Source organism: Mesoplodon bidens, assembly GCF_964165515.1.
Source record: "Mesoplodon bidens genome assembly, chromosome: 6".
NCBI classification, from domain to species: Eukaryota; Metazoa; Chordata; class Mammalia; order Artiodactyla; family Ziphiidae; genus Mesoplodon; species Mesoplodon bidens.
The window spans coordinates 7,773,943-7,791,807 of NC_138162.1; the positions used below are offsets into that span (position 1 = coordinate 7,773,943).

Sequence of the window (17,865 nt, forward strand, 5' to 3'; positions counted from 1 at the left end):
GGAACTCGGGACCAGCTGGGCTGAAGGCCACAACTGAACGCGCCCGGGCCCCGCCCCCACCCGCTGTCAGACTCCGCCCCACGTCCCGCCCCACTCAGAGCCTGGTCCCAGTCGTAGCCCCGCTCTTGCGCCTCATCCCGGGAGCGGAGCTTTGTGCCCGCCTGGCCTTCAGACTCCGCCTCGCCCCGCCCACAATCTGTCCAGCCTTCAGATCCCCGTCCACTCCTCGAGCCCCACCCCTCTCCCGGCCGCCGGGAGGGGCCATCCCGGGGCTGCCCGCCGAGAAGCCTAGGTAGTTGAGCCTCGGGCCCTCAGTTTGGGCGAAGGAGCCCGACAGAGGGGCGGGAGGGCTTGGAATCCCCATTCCACCCTATCCTGCCGCTGGGGACCTGCGGGTCGGCGACTCGGCGCCTTCGGGTGGGCGAAATAAATCTGAGACACGTGGTTTCTAAGGCCCCCCACCTGTGTGTATGGAAAATTTTATGGTTCGGGCCACAGAAGAAACGGTGCAGCGGTGCGGGAGGGCAGAAAAAGCCCGATTCGAGGACGCCCACCTACTGTGGGTCGGGCTGGGCGGTTTCTGCGGCTCTCATGGACACGATGCCGTGACGCTTTCCCTGATAGTATGAAGGGTTCACTCTCTTTCGATTGGGTGCGTATTACGGATGACGCTGACGGCCACATGGCGAGCTACGTGGCCGAGTTCCTGCGTTCGTCTCCGGGTCACCACCGAGACCAGTTACATCTACACTTTAGAAGCCGGGGCATTTAGCAGACATCCCTAGGTGTGTTTCTTCGGCTCTGACGGATGTGTGGAACTGGGCTCCGAGTATTCACGCGCAGTCCTACGAGAGCTGGCCCTCCCCACTCGGCATCACTGTCACCCCTGGCAACCTGCGGGGCGCCGGAGACCTGCTCCTTTAAGAGGAGCCTAAGCCCGGGCCATCTTTGTTTCTCGCGCCCTCCCGCTGCGCCGGCGGAGCAAACATGGCCCACGCTGTGCGGGCGCTGTGGCCCAGCGGGCGCGCTCTGACCTGGAAGCTGGGCGGTCGCCCCGCGCTGGGATTCCCCGCGCAGAGCCGGGCCGGCTTAACCGGGGCGGCGGGAGGCCCAGGCCCCGGTGCCACCACACGCACGGGGGGCCCACGGCTCCTGGGGGCGGCGGCGCTGGCCCTGGGAGGAGCCCTGGGGCTGTACCACACTGCACGGTGGCACCTGCGCGCCCAGAACCTCCGTGCCGACTTCTCAGCCGCGCAGGTAAGCCCGGGTCGGACCAAGCCTTGGGTAGGGGCGCTCGGGTCAGCGCCGAACTTCGGGACTACTGGGAACCGGCGGTGTCAGGAATCGCCTCCTCCGTCCGCTCTTGACCTTGGACCAGTGACTTGGTTTTAAGCCCTCGAGCCCTCAGCTTCCTCATCTGTGAAATGGGGCGCTACTGATGCCTGCTGACTAGAATTCTCGTTGTTTCAAAGTCGTTTTTCTAACGTGTTCTAAGACTTTTTGATGGAAAGATTTGGAGATCACTGAAAAGGGAAAGCCTCTTGTACAGTGGGTGGCTTTACAAACATTTTATCGCGTCCCTCCCACTGTCTCCAAATCCCGAGGTTGTGTATTTATTAGTACTGTTATTAGTATTTTTACGGAACTGATAACCCTTAGATTCCAGGCCCTGAGACACGGAGGAACAAGGGTATGTCCCCCAAGCCGGGCGGTGGCCCAGCTGCCCTTGCGATGCTTTGTACACAGCACCAGCACCCCCCCCACGCACACACCCACACCCACACCCACAGGCGCCCCTTTCCTGAACCCATGGGAACAGGAACGGTAGATGGGGAGTGGAATTCTGTGTCTCCCTGCCCGCCCACCTCCATGGCCCAGCCTCGGTCTCTCATCTCTGAACAATGGGGGAGCGGTGCTGCAGCTGTGGCTTTCAAACATGAATATGCTGCAAGCTCACGTGAGGCTCTCCTGCCCTGTGCAGGCCAATGGCCCAGATATAACGCTCCCCTCTTGTAGATTTGAGGTAGACCCGGCTCGGAAACACTGGGCTCTGCCCTCACACTCCTTGAAGGGGTCGGGGTGGGCGCTCCCAAGTTGAAACAGTTGCATCCGGGGAGGCACACCTGGCGGTGTCTGAAGTTCCCTTGGGACAGAAAGGAGAGGAGAGATGTCTGTTTAGCGTTGGACAGAGATGAGAAGATTCCTCCTACACAGAACAGACTTTCTACCTGGGGAGCCCACTGGATGGGCGCTTGGCTGTCCACTGCAGGAGCCTGCTCCGCACCTCCCTTCACCTCCCTTTCTCCCTGTCACCCATCCCCCATTTCTCCTGACGTTCTCAGATCATCCTAGAAAACTCTCCTGGGAAACTTTTGCTTGGGGGTGGGGCCTGGACCTGGGGGCGGGGCCTGGGCACCAGGCCTCAGAAGCGCCCCCCTCTGCTCCTCATCCAGCTCTCCCTGTCCAGCCGCCTGCAGCTGACTCTGTACCAGTACAAAACGTGTCCCTTCTGCAGCAAGGTCCGTGCCTTCCTCGACTTCCACGCCCTGCCCTACCAGGTGGTGGAGGTGAACCCTGTGCGCAGGGCCGAGATCAAGTTCTCCTCCTACAGGAAGGTGCCCATCCTGTTGGCCCAGGAAGGAGACAGCTTGGTGAGCCTTGGGGAGCTCCCCCCCTGCCCCATTGTCCAGGCTTGTCCTGGAATACCCCTGAGTTGGGCCCTGCTCTGCAGCCCTGGAAGGAACTTGGGCTCTCCGGGCCTCGGCTGAGGATTATGAACCCGTGAGTCCAAGGGAGACAGAGGACCACAGAGCTTAACAACATGGGTTCTGAAGTCAGGGCGGTCTGGGTTCAAGGTGGGGCTCACTGGCTCTCACTGGCTGTGTGACTTGGGGCCAGTCACTTAGCCCCTCTGGGTTTGCTTCATTAATCAACAGAGAACCATACTCTCCAGGGTGTAGGGCTTGGTTCCTAGTACGTAGCTTCTGAGTCTTCCCGGCCCCTCAGTGCCCAGGAGGCCAAGCGGGTGAGTGGGCAGGGCTCAGATCCTGGGTCCTCCCCACATTCTTCTCCCCATTAGCCACACTTGGGTCTCCCTTACTCAGGACAGGCTTCCCTGAGGGCGGGGAGTGGTCCTGGGGGAAGGGAAAGCTCAGTGGCCATCGATTTTAGGGGTGAACCTCCAGGGACAGACAGACAATGCCCAGGTTCCACCCGACCAGCTTCTGCAGAGTGCTTGGGTGTCAGGATTAGGAGCCCCTGGTGATCCTGCCAGCAGCCAGTCAACCAGTACCCCCCCGCCCCCCACAATCTTGATCTAAACCATCCTCTTCTCCAGCGACAACTGAACGACTCCTCTGTCATCATCAGTGCCCTCAAGACCTACCTGGTGTCAGGGTAAGGAGCCCCTGAGGCCCAGGCTAGCACTGCATCTCATCCCGTCTCCTATCTCAGGGAGGCCTCCCCTAGATTCCTGCATGGGAGTGGGGTGGAGCTGCTGCTTAGATTTCCAGAATGGGCCACGGGCATCAGTCTGAGACTCGCCCTTCTTCCGCGCATCTCCCTCTGTTGGGGAAGTGCTTCTGGTATCTGCCCCAAGTCCCTCTTGCTGCAGGACCTCCTGTGTCACCCACAAGAGGGTGGGAAAGCTTTTGTGGGTCAGTCCTGGGGCTGGATCAGGCTGGGGTAGATATTCATCCCGAGGAGGTGAGGGCTTAGTCTCCTGGAGGAAGAGGGAGTCAGGGTGAGGCTCTGGATATCTCCCAAAGGCAGCCCCTCGAAGACATCATCACCTACTATCCACCCATGAAGGCTGTGAACGACCAGGGCAAGGAGGTGACCGAATTCTGCAACAAGTACTGGCTCATGCTGGATGAGAAGGAGGCCCAGCGGATGTATGGTGGGAAGGAGGCCAGGACGTGAGTGGGGCCGGGGCCAGCCCTGGGGATGTGGGGAGGGGCCGGTCTCCCACAGAGGGAACCAGGCTGCGCGAGATGCCGTGAGCGGGGAGCAGCATGGGAGACCACGAGGGCTGGGGCTGAGCCCCGGGCGTGACTGCCTCTCCTTGAGGACCTCCTGCTCCTGTCCGTACGCTGGGCTGTGTAGATAGTGCATCTGCTCCCCCGCCTCCCGGGCCCTGGCTCAGGGAGCCCACCTGGCCCGCCTTCTGTCCCCCCTTGCCCGCAGGGAGGAGATGAAGTGGCGGCAGTGGGCAGACGACTGGCTGGTGCACCTCATCTCCCCCAACGTGTACCGCACGCCGACCGAAGCCTTGGCCTCCTTTGACTACATTGTCAAGGAGGGCAATTTCGGGACCGTGGAGGGCGCCCTGGCCAAGTACATGGGCGCGGCCGCCATGTACCTCATCAGCAAGCGGCTCAAGAGCAGGTGACAGTGCACACGGGTGTGCGTGTGCGCGCATGCGCTCATGGGTGCATGCACCTGGGGGCCTGCCATCCCCAAGTCCCCAGCATTAGCCAAGCTGAGACTCAAACCCAGAACCCCTGATTGCCTCCCCCAACCCAGGGGAAGCAGGGCTGGCCTGGGAGTCCAGAGCTGGGTCCCTGCCTTGTATCTTCTTCTGTTTCCCTCTCCATGGTTGGGTCTCTTGTCCCGCTCCATCCCCCGAAGTAGCCTTGGCCCCCGGGCCTTCTCACTCTCCCGACCTGTGCCAGGTTTCGGAGTTCCCTTGATGGACTTCCCCCATTCCTACCTAGGCACCACCTCCAGGATGACGTGCGTGAGGATCTCTACGAGGCTGCCAACAAGTGGGTGGCAGCTGTGGGCAAAGACCGGCCCTTCATGGGGGGCCAGAAGCCGAACCTGGCTGATCTGGTGAGTGTGGTGGTGTCAGAAGGTGCACAGACCAAAGGGTCTGTCCTTGGGGTGGGGGAGACCCAGGCAGGCAATACCTTCATCTCACAGCTCCTCCATCCCAGAGGCATCTGCCTCCACCGGTTGTCAAGGGCTTAAGGAAAACCAGTGCTCCAGGCTTCTGCCCAGCAAAATTCCTGGGACAGTGTCTTGTTGGCCTGACTTCAATGCCAATCCTTGAAGCAGTCCTACAGCCAGGGTAGAATATATTGATTGCAAGGCTCTGGTCTTGGAGCGAGTGGTGGGGTCCCCTCTTCCCGAATCCTACAGCCAAACCACACACTTCATTCAAAGCCCTGCGTGCAAAATTGGCCCGTTAGTGGGTCATGGGGCTCCCAGAAAGGGGAGGTCATGGGCCCAGGGCACACAGCGGGCAGAGAGCGGGGCAGGCGTGGACACCCCCTCTGTACCTGCCCCCCCTCCCCCAGGCAGTGTACGGTGTGCTGCGTGTGATGGAGGGTCTGGAGGCCTTCGACGACCTGATGCGTCACACTCACATCCAGCCCTGGTACCTGCGGGTGGAGAAGGCCATCGCTGAGGCCCCCCAGTGAACTGAGCATCCCTGCCGGGAGGAGGGAGGGAACAATGGAAGACACCGGCTGTGGGGGACCAGGGCCGCTGGGCCAGCACCTGCTGATTCTGTGATAACAGTGCAGCAGGGGACAGGATCATTCGACCTCTTGCCCACCCCACCCTAACTGCCCCCTTGCTTCTAACACTGGACATCTCCTGGAGCCCTGGGGCGCTGGGGGACAAAGCCCAGGCTCAGTTTCCATTCACAAATGTACCCCCGCCCCCCGGGGCATGGAAGGCTACCTCCCCTCACCAGCTGGACCCCCTCCCGGGCCTCCCTGCTCTTTAGCCTTCTCTGGGGCTCTCAAGGCTGCCCTGTTTACGGCCCATGGGTGGGAATCAGGTTGGGCTCCTGCCCTGGGCAAGGGAAGTAGGGACCGTCCGGTTTGGGGAGGCCCCATCCCTGGCTCCCCCTGGTTCCTGCTCTTCCCAGGTGTCCCCAGGACTGTGTGTCATGTTCACAATAAAGAAAAGGTTTTCTGCTCCCCGCGTGGCGGCACCATAGTGGAGGTCCGCAGCCAGTAAATACCGTTTGTCCAGTGCTTACTAAGTGTCAGACCTGAGTGAAAGGCTCAGTGGGCTTTGTGTCCCATAACCCCTGGGACACGGCCATGGGATGTGCAGCAGGGAGGTGCAGAGATAGCCCAGGGTGCAGGTCCAGTTCTCCCCACTGACTGTGGGGCAGGGGCACCCCTCTCGGCCCGAGTCTCCTCATCTGTCAGATGGGCACAATGGTGGTCCCCACTTCAAGGGGAAGTTGTGAGGGCTTGATGACAGGTTACAGGTCAAGTGTGCAGCAGGGTGCCTGGCGCAGCAGGGGCCGGGGTTGTTCCAGTCCTGCTCTGGAGACCAGGAGACGAGGGTCCAGAGGACACAGTGCCTTCTAGGGGCCCCTCTGGCAGCACACAGCTACCCAGGGCTTCAAATCCCAGGCCTGGCACTTCACGGTGGTGGTGGGGGGGGACGCTGGGACAGGGGTCTATAGAGAGAAGCAGCTCTGGGAACGAGGCAAGGCTGTGGGGTCCCTGTTCCCCTAGTTTCAGCAGATGAGGGGCACACTGGTCTGCCGAGGTGGCCCTGCAGAGGCCCAACAGGCAGCCAGTGAGCTGAATTCTACCTCCCGGGCCCTCCCTATTGTACAGTGACTGGGCAACCCTCAGAGCCTCTCAGGAGAGTTTAAATTTTTTCTTTGTTAATTTTTTTTAAAATTTATTTTATCTTTATTTTTGGCTGCGTTGGGTCTTCGTTGCTGTGCGCGAGCTTTTCTCTAGTTGCGGCGAGCGGGGACCACTCTTCGTTGTGATGCGCAGGCTTCTCATTGCGGTGGCTTCTCTTGTTGCAGAGCATGGACTCTAGACCCACGGGGTTCAGTAGTTGTGGCACGCGGGCTCAGTAGTTGTGGCTCGTGGGCTCTAGAGCGCAGGCTCAGTAGTTGTGGCGTACGGGCTTAGTTGTTCCACGGCATGTGGGATCTTCCCGTACCAGGGCTCAAACCCGTGTCCCCTGCATTGGCAGGCGGATTCTTTTTTTTTTTTTTTAAATAGATTTATTTATTTTATTATTTATTTATTTATTTATTTATTTAGGCTGCGTTGGGTCTTTTGTTGCTGCGCACAGGCTTTCTCTAGTTGCGGTGAGCGGGGGTTACTCTTCGTTGCAGTGCGCGGGCTTCTCATTGCAGTGGCTTCTCTTGTTGCGGAGCACGGGCTCTAGGCACGCGGGCTTCAGTAGTTGTGGCACGTGGTCTCAGTAGTTGTGGCGCACGGGCTTAGTTGCTCCGCGGCATGTGGGATCTTCCCGGACCAGGGCTTGAACCCGTGTCCCCTGCATTGGCAGGCGGATTCTTAACCACTGCACCACCAGGGAAGCCCTGTTAGTTTTTTTAAAACATAAAAACAATTCATGGTCTTTGGGGACTTCCCTGGCAGTCCAGCGGTTAAGACTCCGTGCTCCTAATGCAGGGGGCACGGGTTCGATTCCTGGTCGGGGAACTAAGATCTCACAAGTTGCACGGCGTGGCCAAAAAAAAAAAAAAAAAATTCATGGTTTTTGTATTAGCAAACATTCAAATAAGGTAGAAGCAACAAGCACTCTGGAGGCAGACAGTGTCATTTTGGGAGCAGTGGCCTCAGCTTCTGCAGGGCTGTCTGCCACCTGCTTGTTTTTGTTCCCATGGCAAGCATCTGTCCTTGTCACCGTGTCACACTGGCTGGGTCTTCATGGCTGCAGAGTGCTCCTTCCTCTGGGAGGAATGAGAGAAGCTGAGGCCTGAGGCCACACCAGTCTGTGGGATGAGGAGCCGTGGAAGCTGCCTCCATGGGGCCAACAGGTGTTGAGGTCTCCCGAGTCACCACTGTGTCCAGGATGCAGTTCCCTCTTCACTGATCAGCCTTTAAGTCCCAAGGCGCCTTTGCTCCAGGGACCTGTGATGGCCTGTGGACTCCAGAGTCTCCCTCAGCAGGGCAGGAACTAGGCCAAGAGCGCCTCGGGGCTGCATCCCTGCCCCCCTCCCCACTTTGCCTGCTCTTCACAGACAGCCTTTTCCTTGTCACCCCCCGGGGTTACTTGGTGCTTTTCCAGCTGCTCAAGGAGGCTGACTTGCCTTTCTCTGTCTCAATCCCAAATTCCCCAAAGGGAGCATTTGATGTGACCTGCTTGGGATGAGGCGTCCACCTTCAGTCCATGGCCCCGTGGCCCGGGGAGGGTCTCACATCCCACAGCCCCACCCTGTGCTCCCTGCCCTTTGTGCTGCTGCTAAATCCAGTGATCGTGTCTCCCAGCCTCGGCTTCCTCTTGAGGCCTGGTCTGGCTAAGGAGGCACCAGGGGCAGGCCAGACCCCAGCTACTCATCACCACCCCTCTCCTTGTTTTCACAGAGATGTTTTCTTCTGTCTTTGCATTTCTCAGAGGAGGATATGGTTGTTGGCAGAGCCATGCCGGGGATAGGGGCCTGACTCCTGACTGGGGCTTTATCCCTGGGGCTGTGGCAGGCAGAGAGGAGCCTGCCCACACCCTCTTCACCCACCTCCACTAAATGGTCACCTTGATGAAAAGTCACCTTGATGAAAAGGACTGTGCTAACTAGACCCATTCCCTGTGACGGGCTGGAGAATGGCCAGTCAACGCAAGGCCACCACGGGGCACTGAGTCCTGCTTCTGTCATGGAGTATTTCCCCCAGAGGTGACAACCTTGCCTCAGTTACCTTTTCCGACAACCAGCAGAGGGCGGTAGAGGATGCAAAAGCCCTGTAGGGGACGGCAACAAGACCTGGTGCTGCCACCTTGTGGCCAATTCTGGGATCGCACCTTCGGGCCATCTTCATTTTCCAGGGACTCTATTTGCTCATCTGTAAAATGGGTTTAGCATGCAAAGTGCTGAAGATGGGTAGGTAGGAAAAGTCACACCTTTCAGGGGAAAAGGCCGCAAGCTAGGAACCCTTGCCGCATCTTGGTAATGCTTAGGTCATGGCTTGTGCCTGTGGGCATTGGTAGCAGCAGAAGGCCTGAGGTGGGAACTCTGCAATTGTTTGCTGTGACCTTGGGCAAGCCCCATCCTTGCCCATCCATGGGCAAACTCTCGGAGGTCAGTTACCCTTCATGGGGGTGTTGAACTCAGGGATGGGAAGGTTGCACACAGTCGATGTGCATTGTTGGTGTGTGAGGGGTGGTTCCTGCAGCCGGTGGGGTCTGCTGTCTTCCCAGAACACACTCCCTGCTGTTCCCTGCTGGGCTCCTGGAGTTCACGGCCAAGTGCTCCAGGAAGTAAGAAGGGAAGAGAGTCGTGAGAATGGCGAGATCCCTCCTCCCTGGGAGTCAGGGCGGGCTCCCTCGGGAGAGCAAGCCGCAGCAGGGGCTTTAAGGATTCGGATTCTGGTTCACTTTTTTTGTTAGATTATTAAATTTAAAATGTTCATTTTGATTATGCAAGTAATTGTTCATTGTGCGTAAATAGAGCTTGCGGATAAGCAAAAAGATGATACCAATTATTCACAGACCCATCACTGAGATTTAAAAATTTAAATATCAAAAATTTAAAAAGTTTTGGGACTTCCCTGGCAGTCCAGTGGTTAAGACGCCACGCTCTCAATGGAGGGGGCACAGGTTCGATCCCTGGTCGGGGAACTAAGATCCCACAAGCTGCGCGGCGGCGCAGCCAAAAAAAAAATTTTTTTTTTTTTGGAGAATAGCCTTCTAGTTATTTTTTATGTAGTCTGCATATAGTGTGTATGTGTGTGTGTGTGTATATATATATATATATATATATACACATAAAATATTTTATATTTATATATATAACATTTTATGTATTTATTTTTTATTGTATTTTTTTATATTTTATTTATTTATTTATGGCTGTGTTGGGTCTTTGTTTCTGCGCAAGGGCTTTCTCTAGTTGTGGCAATCGGGGGCCACTCTTCATCGCCATGCGCGGGCCTCTCACTATCGCGGCCTCTCTTGTTGCGGAGCACAGGCTCCAGACGCGCAGGCTCAGTAATTGTGGCTCACGGGCCCAGTTGCTCCGCGGCATGTGGGATCTTCCCAGACCAGGGCTCGAACCCGTGTCCCCTGCATTGGCAGGCAGACTCTCAACCACTGCGCCACCAGGGAAGCCCCTATGTACAGTATTTATATCTAACAGTTAAATGGGGCCTATTTTGTGGCAAGCACCATTTGAAGCACTTTACACATATTACCTCATTTAATCCTTTCAACATCCCTATGAGGTAAGTACATATATTCCCATTTTACAGATGAGGAAGCTGAGGCATCAGAAAGGTTAAGTGAATTGCCTGGTGTCACACAGTAAATGGCACAGGCAGGATCTGAACCCAGATCTCCTGGCTCCAGAGTCGATGATCTTAATCACAATGTCACATTACTTCTCTCTCTCTAGATACATATTTTTTAAAATAAAAATTCAGATCACACAGTAGCTCCTGAATCACATTCCAGATCAGTAACTGTTCTCCCTCACCATTTCTAATGACTGTTCCACAGTATGCCATGCTCCACTGGATGACTCTTCCCTAATTCTTTTAACCAGTCCAATGGGAAGGATGTGGACGGGCAGAAGTGTCTAATGGGGAACAGGCCTGGTAGTGGGGGGACGGTGTGGTGTGGGCTAAATAATGGCCCCCAAATATATCCAGGTCCTAATCCCTGGAGCCTGGGAACGTTACCTTACGTGGTAAAGACACTCTGTGGGTGTGATTAAATTAATGATATTGAGATGGAGAGGTTTTCCTGGATTATCCAGATGAGCCCTAAATGTAATCACAGTCTCTTTATAAGAGGGAGGCTGAGGGAGGTTTGACTAAAGAAGAGGAGATGTGAGAACGGAAGTGAGAGGTTGGAATGACGCCAGGAAGATGTCGAAAGCCAAGGAAAGCAGCCGGCCTCTCAGAAGCCAGAAGAGGCAAGGAAATGAATTCTCCTTGAGAGCTTCTGGAAGGAACCAGCCCTGTGGGACACCTTGATTTCGGCTCAGTGAGATTGATTTTGGACTTCTGGCCTCTAGAACTGTAAGGGAATAAGTGTGTGTGTGTGTGTGTGTGTGTGTGTGTGTGTGTGTGTTTTGGCTGTGCCATGCAGCATGTGGGATCTTAGTTCCCTGACCAGGGATTGAACCCGTGTCCCCTAAAATGGAAGCATGGAGTCTTAGCCACTGGACTACCAGGGAGGTCGTGCTTTTGTGTTTTATTTATTTATTTATTTACTTACTTACTTACTTATTTATTTATGGCTGTGTTGGGTCTTCGTTGCTACGCACGGGCTTTCTCTGGTTGCAGCGACGGGGGGCTACTCTTTGTTGTGGTGCGCGGGCTTCTCATTGCGGTGGCTTCTCATTGCGGTGGCTTCTCTCGTTGCAGAGCATGGGCTCTAGGCACGTGGGTTTCAGTAGTTGTGGCACGTGGGCTTCAGTAGTTGTGGCACGTGGGCTTCAGTAGTTGCGGCACGTGGGCTCTAGAGTGCAGGCTCAGTAGCTGTGGCACACGGACTTAGTTGCTCCGCGGCACGTGGGATCCTCCCGGACCAGGGCTCGAACCCATGTCCCCTGCATTAGGAGACGGATTCTTAACCACTGCGCCACCAGGGAAGTCCCTGTGTTGTTTTAAGATGCCACGTTTGTGATGATTTGTAGCAGCAGCCATAGGACACTAATACAAATGGTACAGACCAGCGTAGTCAGGGAAGAGAAGCGGCTACAGGGAGCCAGGTGACCCGGGGCAAGTCCCTTGCCCTGTGTCAGTTTCCTCCTCCCTAAAATGAGGGGCAGGGGTTGGGCTGTTTGGTGCAGCAGGGAGCCCCCACCCTGGCAGGCGTGGGTGGAGCCAGCTCATGGAACTTTCACAACTGCCACGGGGAGATAATGTTTGGTCCTCGGCCACAGGGACCGTGCTGAGCGGCGATAGCAAATGGCCCGAAGAGACTATTCCTTTGTGCCACTCCCCCGCCAGCCTCTGTGTTATGGGACGCTGACAGCAGGAGAGGCCTAGGCTTGCCTGGCCCCTGTGGGCTGGGGTGGGCCTCTGGCCTTCCTGTTTCCTTCCTGCACTCCTGCATCACTCCCCTCCCTCTGGCCTTCCCACCCAGCGCCGTCCAGCCTCTCCAGCCACTATAACTGGGACTCGCTGGTCTGCTCCTGCTTCTTGACCCTGGAGGGCAGGGACCAAGGTCCACGCCTGGGCAGAGGGGCCCGGCAGGCAGGCTGTTCCTCTTCTCACCCTTCCCCTACATTCCAACCCGCCCAGACCAGCGACATGGGGACTGGGGGCAGCCCGGCCAGAGCTGAGGTTGAGAACAGGGCTTCAGAGTCAGCAAAACTGGTTTGAATCCTGGCTCAACATGTGCCCTTTTCTCGGGGGTGGGGGGACGCTGTGGCTCGTGGGATCTTAGTTCCCTGAACAGGGATCGAACCCGGGCCCTCAGCATTGAGAGTGAGAAGTCCTAACCACTGGACCGCCAGGGAATTCCCAACATTTGCCCTTTGTATGAACCGGAGGAGTCCCAGCTCTGAGCTGTAAGGTAAATATTGTGCCCATCTTGCTCGTGAGGAAACTGAGGCTCAGAGAGGCATGAGATTTGCCCAAGATCACGCTGCCAGGTGCCAGGATTGAAGCACAGGCCTGCCCCAGTTTTCCCTGGTTCTCTGTGGCCTGGCCAGGAGAGCGGCCAGACGCCAGGTGTCACCTACCTGAGGTGAGGCAAGGAGCACCTGCCCCTCAGTGAAGGTCCCTGCAGGTGGGTCATGGCGTGGTTCCAGGCTGCCGGGCCTGCTCTGGGGGCAGGGGCCCCAGCAGAGCCCATGGCATCTTCACCCCCAAGCATGCAGCACGAGTGGGGTCCTCTGACCTGCCTTCGAGGCCGCGTCACCTGCTCACGGTGAGGCCCTGGGCAAGTCCCTTCCCCTCCTGGAGTCTTAGTTTCTGCCTCTGTAAAATGGGGACATGGCGGCAGGAGCACTTGCGCCCTGCGTGTGCAGAGTCCCAGCTGGCACTCAGCGATGGTGCTCCCATGACTAAGAGATGAGGTCTGGCTTCAGAAAGGAAGCACGAAGGGGATGGGCCAGATCCCATGGTGAGAGCTGCCCCCACCCCCATCCCATGCCGGATCCCAGGCCTCCTCACCCGGGGAAGGAGGGAGGGGGGACTGGAATGAAAAGCATTTAGGGGAAATCACTCTGTGAGTTTGGAATCCAGGATGGGGCAGGGGAGCTGCGAGATAAAACTCTCTATTAAGGACCCGCCATTTCCGTTTCCTGTCTCACTTCAACTTTCCAGCAGCCCTCCCAGGCTCATCTGGAGGTAGGACGGAGGTCTGAAATGCGTCTCGCTGGGCTAAAATCAGGGTTGTCAGCAGGGGAGCATTCCTTCCGCAGGCTCTCCAGGACTTGGTCCTTGCCTTTTCCAGTTTCTAGAGGCCGCAGCATTCCTTGACTCGGGGCTCCTTCCTCCATCTTCAAAGCCAGCGACCTCGGGCTGAGTCCTCGCCTGTCTCCCCGCCTTCTCTCCCTGCCTCTGTCTCCCACATGGAAGGATCTTGTGACTACGTTGGCCCCCTGGATAATCCAGGCTACTCTCCCTATTTTAAGGTCAGCTGATTCGCAACCTTAATTCCATCTGTGACCTTAATTAGCCTTTGCCATGCCACCTAATTCACAGGTGGTGGGGATTAGGACGTGGCTGTCTTTGGGAGGGGGTCTAATTCTGCTTCCCACACCATAGAACATTTGGATGGGTTTTATCTGATTAGTAACTATTCATTAAGCATGTAGTGGGTGCCGGGCACCTACTGGGAACAGCAGTGAGAAAGCCAGCAAGTACACCCACCCTCTAGTTAGCGGGGAGAAGTGCAAGGGAGAAAAACAAACGGGGTGGAACAGGACTGCCATTGGAAATAGGATGGCCAGCGACAGCCTCTGTAAGAAAGTGACATTCAATTAAAGACTGGAAGGAGGGATGAAGGAACAAAGGAGGGAGGTTGGCTTGGTGACACATCAAGTGTCACCCACCTCAGAGCACCTCCCAAAATTAACTTCTGTGCTGGAGAAGCCCCACTCCCAGCTGGAAGGAACTGAGGACCTGGGAACCTGGGACCCGGCCACGGTCCCGAGGAGAAGCCAAGACGGGGGCGGCGTGGGGGACGACCAACTTGACAAGGCCCAACCAATGGTTGGGAAATGGTCTATGCCCGTTACCCTGGTAACAGGCTGACGCAAGTGGCATATTGGTTTCCTACGGCTGCCGTAACAAATCACCATGAGCTTGGATAGCCGAAAACAATAGAAATGAATTGTCTCACGGTTCAGGAGGCCACAAGCCAGAAATCCAGGTGCCAGCAAGGGTTGGTTCCTTCTGGAGGGTCTGAGGGAGAAATGGTTCCTGCCTCTCCCCTCTCTTCAGGTGGCTGCCTGCAATCCTTTTTTTTTTTTTTTGGCCGCACCCGAGGCTTGCGGGATCTTCGTTCCCCGACCAGGGCTCGAACCCGCACCCACTGCAGTGGAAGCATGGAGTCTTAACCACTGGACCACCAGGGAAGTCCCAATCCTTGGCATTTTTTGACATGTCGATGCATCACTCCAACCTCTGCCTCTGTCCTCACGTGGCCTTCTCCCTGCGTGGTGCTCTCTTGCCTGTCCAGATTTCCCTCTTTTATAGACACCAGTCATTGGACTTGGGCCCAGCCTCACCCAGGATGACCCCATCTTGACTTGATTACATCTGCAAAAACCCTACTTCCAAATCGAGCAACATCTGAGCTTCCCAGTGGACAAGAATTTTGGGGAGACACTGTTCAACCCAGCACAAGTGGTATTATGCGTTTCATGCAAGGGCACACTTCTGTGTCTCCCTACAGCCTCTGAATGCCAGGGCCCCCTGGCACGTTCCCCAGGCTGCTTCATACAGTCCCCCACCAGCTAGTGTTACCAAGGGCTGTCAGTGGGGGGATGGGGACTGGGGTGTCGAGTTAGTTACTTAATGAACATTTCATTGAGCACTCTGTGCACTGGGCACTGCCTTAGGTGCTAGAGGTACAACTGCAGACACATTCCCTTTTCCCAGAAAGCGAATGAAGAATGTCCAGGGGGGCCCTCCAGCATCTCTAAGTCAGAAGGATGGGCAGGAACCAAATCTGAGGCTGGGGAGGGGCAGCCAGTGAACTGAAGAGAGGCACAGTGGTGTCTGGAGGTGCTTCAAGCAGGAGACAGGGATCAGCTCTGCTCGACACGGGCTGAATCAGGTGAGGGCTGAGGAAGGACCAGACTCACTATCCCCCGGGACACTGGAGACCTGTCAGAGCACCCCAAATCCAATGAACATCCATTCTAAAGAGGGGGTGCCTCCAGAAGCCCAAAGCGGGTAGCTACTCTGAGGGGTAGCTTTCTCATGTTCTCTCACGAGAAAAAGGGATTTGTATTCTAACATGTAAACAGCCCCATGCCACGCAAGCCCAAGTCAGGAAAACCATGGCTCCATCATCAGCTCTGAAACTTTATTAGAAGGCTGTTTTAAATGGCAACTTCCAATTCTTTCTTAATTTGCTTTGTCACCAATTCCAGTTATAACTCTATTTATATATAACAATAAATCTTGCATTGATCTTTGCATCCTATTTAAATTGTCCTCATCAGGCCGTTCCGGTGAATGGAAGTGTGGCTGTGCAGTTGCACGCTGACCAGCATTGCTGAGCAGGGGTAGCGGGGGGCCCAGGACAGAGGGAGCCCGCTTCACAGGTATGGGTGGGGAGCCGGCCGCCCTCTCCTCTGGCCCCCACCCCAAACTCACAGTGATAGGCACCTCACTGCCTTGTCTTTCAAAAAGGGTGAATAAAGAAATCCCTCCCAGTCCAAGAAATGATTTGGACTTCCATCTTGAACAGGGTTGAGATTTCCCCCACTCCTCCTGGCCCCTGATCAAACCCTCAGATCCTAAGGCTTCCTAGGTGCTGGCCCCGCCCTGACCTGCCAAAGGACTGTCTCTCCGTGATCAGGGCCCTTCTGCCTTCTTGCCTTTCTTCTGTCACCAGTTCCGGAAGGAATTTCTTTGGACATGGTGCAGCAGCGACAAGGGTCACTCCCACGGCCCCCTCCTTCCCCTTCCCACCCCACCTCACAGGTGTTGGGAAGGTGCAGTCAACCAGGAACATAAATATGAATAAAAAAGGAACTTGAAAATGACAGGCTATTAATTAAACACATCTATAAAAATAGTAGGACATAACTCTGTTCAAATAAATACAAAATAAATAGGCTCCAAGCAGTGTGATACATTGCATCAGTGGAATGTGAGGCTGGTCCCACTTTGCCCCAGTTGGGATTGGACACGAATCCCCGGGGCGTCAGAAACAGACTTTAACGCGGTCAGCCAAGCCATTGGCTCTCTTTGTCTTCCCCCTGGAAGAGCAGAACTTGTACATTTGTCCAGCTTGTCTTTCTGAACAAAAACCCTTTTTGCAACAATACATAATTAAGGCCTTGAACACCTTTTCCTCCTCTCACCAGGGCGTGCAGACTCGGGGCAGAAACTGCCCTTCCTGCTTTCAACACAACGCCCACTGCCCTCATGCCAGCGGGAAGGGAGAGGGAGTTAGTTCTGAGCTGGTGTCAGTCCTGCCAGAGGCCGGGGCCCGCTCAGAGCCCCATGAGCCCCCCAGCAGCAGGGAACAGAGGCCCTCTGGGTCCCAGGACCCATGAAGCCATGCGCCAGGACGCCAGGCAGCCTCGCCCTCGTCATGCACACGGGCATCCAGGTGCCCGTCTGCGGGGCAGCTCAGAAGCCAGACTCCTCCCTCTTCCCTGCCAGTGGCTGCGCTGCCGGTTGGGAAGTCGGGCTTAGGTCAGGTAGAACCACCCTTCCCCATGGACTGCGCGGAGAGGAGCAGCGTGGCGGGGGGAGTGGGCTGCGGGCCCTCCTCCTACCATTTAAAACAGCAGCAAGGAAGGAAGCAAGGTGGGCCCGGGGAGGACGCTCAGCAGGCCCGAGGGCCCCCCGCGCCAATGGTCTGGCTGCGAGGACGCGACGGAAGAACTAAGCCAGCCTCCCAGCCCAGCTATTCGGCGGGCAGCACGGGAAATGTCCTGTCCCCACGCACGCGAGCCTGTGTCCTGCTGAACCTTGGACCCTGAGGAACACCCACAGGTCTCCCCGGGAATGGACACGAGGGTCAGCCAGGGTCAGCAGGACAGACCCAGCGGGCCTGCCGGCTCTGCCCCCACCCCTGCAGGTGCATCCCAGGGTTTTCACAGCTTGGCTTAAGTCAGCTTAGTGTTGGCACATTCACAGAATGAGATGGCTACACATCCCGGCGCTGCGGGCTCAGGATCAGCGAGTCCGCGGGCGGGATGGCCTCCCTCCCGTCACCGCGACTGCACGCCCAGGGTGATCTTTAGGTTCTCGTACACCACGTAGCTGATGCTCACAGCCGGAATCACCTTCATGAAGTTGGGGGCCAGCCCCCGGTACAGGCCGAAGGCCCCCTCGGTCCGCAGGATCTGCTTGAAGAGGCTGCTCATGGTCACCTCCGGGGCGCCCTCAATGGAGGCTGCAGGGAGCGAGGTCGCCCGTCAGGGGCCTTTCGCCGGCTCCTCCCTACATCCCAACCTGCCCGGGGAGACGGGCCCCTGGGGACTGACTGGCCTAGGACCAGCCTTACCTTGGGCCTGCATCCGGGTCCTGACCAGGGCCAGTGGGTAGCTGGCCAGCTGGCCACAGGTGCTGGACATGGTGCCACAGGCCAGGAGCACAAACACGCCGGGGTCTGCGCTGTTCACTGCATAGCGCTGCAGCCAGGCATTCTTGAGTGTCTGAAAGGGCAGAGGGGGGCGGGGATGAGCCAAAGGGCCTGCAGGCCCCAGGAAGGAAGGGCTTGTGAGGCAGTGAGAGACTGGGGGTGCTGAGGGGACAGTTATCGGATCCACAC

The 17,865-nt window shown here is 56.7% G+C and overlaps 2 protein-coding genes across 13 annotated transcripts in view; one reads left to right on the forward strand and one right to left on the reverse strand.

The window, feature by feature from the left end:
• The first annotated feature begins 299 nt into the window (after window positions 1–299).
• Window positions 300–9,364, forward strand: PTGES2 (prostaglandin E synthase 2). 4 transcript variants are annotated; one of them, XM_081236753.1, is made up of 7 exons: window positions 301–1,257; window positions 2,454–2,651; window positions 3,338–3,396; window positions 3,768–3,917; window positions 4,186–4,386; window positions 4,716–4,833; window positions 8,322–9,364. In XM_081236753.1, exons 1-7 carry the CDS (start codon window positions 988–990, stop codon window positions 8,397–8,399), a joined length of 1,074 nt encoding a protein of 357 aa, XP_081092879.1. In that variant the 5' UTR covers window positions 301–987; the 3' UTR covers window positions 8,400–9,364. The 4 variants fall into 4 exon arrangements, with proteins under 4 accessions (XP_081092877.1, XP_081092879.1, XP_081092878.1 ...); XM_081236752.1 differs by lacking the exon at window positions 8,322–9,364 and adding an exon at window positions 5,301–5,971 and having other exon boundaries at window positions 304–1,257; XM_081236754.1 differs by lacking the exon at window positions 8,322–9,364 and adding an exon at window positions 5,301–5,971 and having other exon boundaries at window positions 952–1,257; window positions 3,772–3,917.
• Window positions 9,365–15,424: 6,060 nt separating this feature from the next.
• Window positions 15,425–17,865, reverse strand: part of SLC25A25 (solute carrier family 25 member 25) — a gene marked incomplete at its 5' end in the record, with an annotated part of 32,442 nt that continues 30,001 nt past the window's right edge. For all 9 annotated transcript variants that reach the window (XM_081236743.1, XM_081236742.1, XM_081236748.1 and 6 more), the window contains 2 exons: window positions 15,425–17,487; window positions 17,599–17,749. In XM_081236743.1, coding sequence (XP_081092869.1) covers window positions 17,303–17,487; window positions 17,599–17,749 — 336 coding nt within the window. In that variant the 3' untranslated portion in view covers window positions 15,425–17,302. The remainder of the gene's footprint in view (window positions 17,488–17,598; window positions 17,750–17,865) is intronic.